This window comes from Priapulus caudatus, unplaced genomic scaffold (assembly GCF_000485595.1).
Source record: "Priapulus caudatus unplaced genomic scaffold, Priapulus_caudatus-5.0.1 Scaffold304, whole genome shotgun sequence".
Classification (NCBI taxonomy): Eukaryota; Metazoa; Priapulida; class Priapulimorpha; order Priapulimorphida; family Priapulidae; genus Priapulus; species Priapulus caudatus.
This window is the reverse complement of record NW_014577365.1, coordinates 125,521-129,941: the sequence shown is the minus strand read 5'-3', so window position 1 is coordinate 129,941 and position 4,421 is coordinate 125,521. Positions and strand designations below refer to the sequence as shown.

Here is a 4,421-nt window from a genome sequence, read left to right as displayed (position 1 = left end):
TCTGGGTATTGAACAGTCGGTACCACATGCATCACAGTCACTATAAGCCCGCGCTTAGCGCGGGTTCCAGCTAGTTCAATACAATGACTTCATATAAATGTTCCATAAGCTTGTGATACCTATTCCTAGCTTCCACGCCGCCTCTCATTTGTATATACCTAATGCTTCTCCTCATTCATCATTAATAGTTTCATGGGAAGCCCCACCCAGGAGAAACCACGCACTCTGGAGACGAAACCACTTCCGATAGGCGCGTCGCACATGCTGCAGTTTGAGCTGGTGATGGGTTGTAACGGACGCAGCGACCCTGCAGTGTGTGACAGCGCGGTGGAACTGCAGTACTCCACCGACAAGGTCGGTTCGTCATGTTTAACTATTATTATACAGACTATAGAGATATGTGTGCGATATACTGAAGCATTGTGGCATTTTTTTCTTAGAAACAGTATTTAGTATATATAAGTATGTATAAGCAATAAATGTAATATGTGTGTGTGTGTGTGTGTGTGCGCACATGTGTGCGTGCGTGCGTGCGTGCGTGCGTGCGTGCGTGGGTGCGTGCGTGCGTGCGTGCGTGCGTCTGTGCGTGCGTGCGTGTTTTGGGTGTGGGTGCGTGCGTACATGCGTGTGTGCGTGCGTGCGTGTACAGAACTAACAGAAGCTATAGTCAGATGTAGAAGTAGACAAATTCCACAGTATTAGGTTATTGAGGAGCAGAGTATTAAACTCCACCTCTTGTTGTTTTTTTTAGGGCAGAACATGGCACGTAGTGGAGGAGAAGTGTTTTCCCAGCATGCCTCAATGTACAGTGTATGGTCGTGGAAGCATTTACCTGCGTTCAGAGTTCGCCAACTGGAAACGTGTCACCTTAGCACTGCCGCGCCACACATGGTGACTATATAGTTACAGCATTAAAAAAAAACTAAAGTAAACATAAGATAGATTTAAGATAAAATATCTTTAAAAAATGAATAAAATACAAGATATATAAAAGTATAATTTATCACACTCTTCCCGTGGATGAATCCAAGTGAACGAAGAATGAAAACTGCTTTTTAAGATCTACATTGCATATAACCCATTACGGCGTTCACTTGTTTTACCTGCGCCTCCAGGTCAAGCTCGACGAGCCTGCGGCTGCATCAGACACAGCTGTGCTTCGGTGATGAGTGGGCGGTGCGTAACTTCTACGTCGGGCCGCAGTGTCCGGGGATGTGCAGCGGTCACGGCCAGTGCTCGGAGTCCATCTGCATGTACGTGGCAGTCTTCATGTACGTAGCTGGGTGAGTGTATGTAACTATGAGTTACTACTCATGTACATATACTAGCACACCGTCATGTAGCTGGGTGAGTGTATGTAACTATGATTTACTGCTCATGTACATACAAGCACACAGTCATGTAGCTGGGTGAGTGTATGTAACTAGGATTTATTGTTCATGTACATACAAGCACACAACCATGTAGCTGCAGGGGTGAATATAGAGCCTAGCCGTCGCCCATGTTTCTCTCTACGACTGAAACTGACCAGCCAATACTCTCCACACAGTGTGGCTGAATCTTATGCAATATTAATTTTATAATAAACATTTGCTTCACACTTGCGTACGCCATAATGATCCCACCTGCACTTGTTCTACACGTAATAGCCCGTGACGGGTGGCGATCGATGTTAAAATGCAAACTAACCACGATGACTGGTTAATTAATCCGTGCGTCTTCGTTCGTTGCTTTATCAGGTGGACGATAGTAACCATGCCGCTTCCCTATGCTGCCCTTACAGACTCGGTCAGGTTCATGTGGCGTGGGGACAAGCGCACTAACCAGAGCTGGGCCATCGACGATGGTGAGTCATGCATTGTTAGTGCCGTCAGCTTGTACCACCGGTACCATGGTCAAACCTTACTACGCTAAACTATATCGAATAACCGTACCACCCGATATCAAAACTAGGAATACGGTAGTAATAGATTTGTGTGATCCATTTTTGCTAGATATCCTAGGCGATCGGATGCGCTGTTAGGTGGCATGCGTCTGAATGAGGTGTTGTGCTTGTTTTGTTAATCTAAGTTCTGTGTAATGACAGTGTATATCGGAGCGTGCCCAGCAGGATGTAGCGGCCATGGTGCCTGCACTGCACAAGGCTGCATGTAAGTGCTGAGTGAACGATACCTAATTTAAAACATGCTTCCTATTAAAAAACTCGAGCATTAAAAAATGAGTTTACATGTAAAATCAAAGTATCACGGCACGAACTTTCGCAGAACAAATTTCCAAACCAAATACAAAGTTACAACCTTTCTTAGCACTGAATTCTAGAGAGAGATAAAGAGAGAAACACGAAAATCAACCCTTTGGCACGTCTATACCGCTGCCATAGCAATATCTCAAATGACTGATCTATCTTGGTTAATTTTTACTCAACCGATTGGGTAAAAATTTACCAAGATAGATCTATTATCTACCAACCGAATGAATTTATTTATTGAGTCTCACATGACTACTGTGGTGCCACCTAGGTGTGACCACGGATACCAGGGGGAGACGTGCCACCTCTCCTACGTCTCCCCGCCGGCCTTCCTTCACGAAACGTTCAGCAGCGACCAATTGACAGCGGGCGTCGCGACACTAGAGGGCGCTACGCGCGGCTTCCAGTGCGGCATCGTCGGCTCGGGCAAGCCACTCGTGTTCGCTGGTGCCGGCCGGCGGCAGCTGACCACCGGCGACCTCTGCACAACCACGAACAGGTGCTGCCTCCCTGTGTCGCTGCATGACCCCACGCGCATAGACGCGCGCCGCGGGAAGGGAAGGAATGTTGGCGTGAGGATGGGATAAAGATTAATGGGAGGCGGACCCCCGTCTGTGTTTTGATATTAGCGTGGATTCTTAGGAGCATACTCCATATCCTGGAATGTGGAGCTTTAACTGCAGACCACCCAGGAGGGGCGGGGATGCTAGGGAGGGGGATGCTTAAGCAGCAGAGAGGGTGGTGAGTGAGGGGCTGGGAAGCAGAAGAGGTGGGTGCTGGTGAGGTACTGAGAAATAGATGTGGATGCTGGGGATTAAGGGACTGAGAAATAGATGTGGATGCTGGGGATTAGAGATATACTCCATATCTCTGGAATGTGAAGCTTATAACTGCAGACGCACCCGAGGAGAGGCGGGGATGCTAGGGAGCGGGGAGACTGCTTAGCAGCAGAGAGGGTGGTGAGTGAGGGTCTGGGACAGCAGAAGGGGTGGGTGCTGGTGAGTACGAGAAATAGTAGAAGGTTGCTGGGAAGTACGCGAGCAATAGATGTGGATTGCTGGGGATTGAGGCGACCTGAGAATATAGATGTGGATGCTCGGGAAGAGGACTGAGAAATAGAGTGGTCTGGCACTGCTGGGAATTGAGGGAGCTGAGAAATAGATGTGGATAGCGGGATTGAGGGACTGAGATAATAGATGTGGCTGCTGGGGATTGAGGGACTAAGCAATAGATGGATGCTGGGGATTCGAGGGACTGAGAAATAGATGTGTGATGCTAGGGGATTTGAGGGACGTGAAAATAGATCGTGGAGATGCGTGGGATTGAGGGACTGAGAAATAGAGGGTGCTGGGATTCGAGGGACTGAGAAATAGATGTGGATGCTGGGGATTGAGGGACTGAGAATAATCTGGATGCTGGGGATTGAGGGACTGAGAAATAGATGTGGATGCTGGGATTGAGGACTGAGAAATAGATGTGGATGCTGGGGATTGAGGGACTGAGAAATAGATGTGGTGCTGGGCAGATATGAGACGAGAAATATGTGGTGTGGCGGATTGAGGGACTGAGAAATTGATGTGATGCGGGGATTGAGGACTGAGAAATAGATGTGGTGGCTGGGGATTGGGGACTGAGAATAGATGGGGGTGCATGGGATTCGCAGGTACTGAGAAATAGATGGGGTGCTGGGATTGAGGGACTGAGAAATAGATGTGGGTGCTGGTGTGCGAGGGACTGAGGAATAGAGCGATGTGCTAGGGAGTTAGGGACTGAGAAATAAATAGGTGTGCTGGCGAGGTACTGAGAAATAAATAGGTGGCCTGGTGAGAAACGCTGCCACTAGCAGCTAAGCTCATTCGTTCATCTCTGCAGGTTTCTGCAGTTCGGCATCCGGCTAGGCAGCAACGCGGCGAAGGGTCGCTGCACGGCGCCTGAGGGCCGTGATGAGACGGTGCTGGTCATGTACTCCTGCGATGGAGAGCTGTCAGCTGCATTCTCCTCAAGAACTCTCAGTTTGATGGCTTCACAGACCCGGCGTACGTGCTCCCACTGTACTCGTGCTACCGTGCCTACTTATAGTTATAGCCTATACTTATATTATTATATATATTATTATTATATTATTATCTATATACTATTATTATTATTATTACTACTATTACTATATATAATA

The 4,421-nt window shown here is 47.9% G+C and overlaps 1 protein-coding gene across 1 annotated transcript in view; it reads left to right on the top strand.

Moving 5' to 3' along the window:
• The window catches only part of LOC106808783 (reelin-like), a 14,842-nt gene that overhangs the window by 9,983 nt on the left and 438 nt on the right, over nt 1–4,421 (top strand). Inside the window, exons 7-10 of the mRNA XM_014811633.1 lie at nt 1,740–1,846; nt 2,087–2,150; nt 2,520–2,747; nt 4,121–4,284. Of these exons, the coding sequence (XP_014667119.1) occupies nt 1,740–1,846; nt 2,087–2,150; nt 2,520–2,747; nt 4,121–4,284 (563 nt within the window). The remainder of the gene's footprint in view (nt 1–1,739; nt 1,847–2,086; nt 2,151–2,519; nt 2,748–4,120; nt 4,285–4,421) is intronic.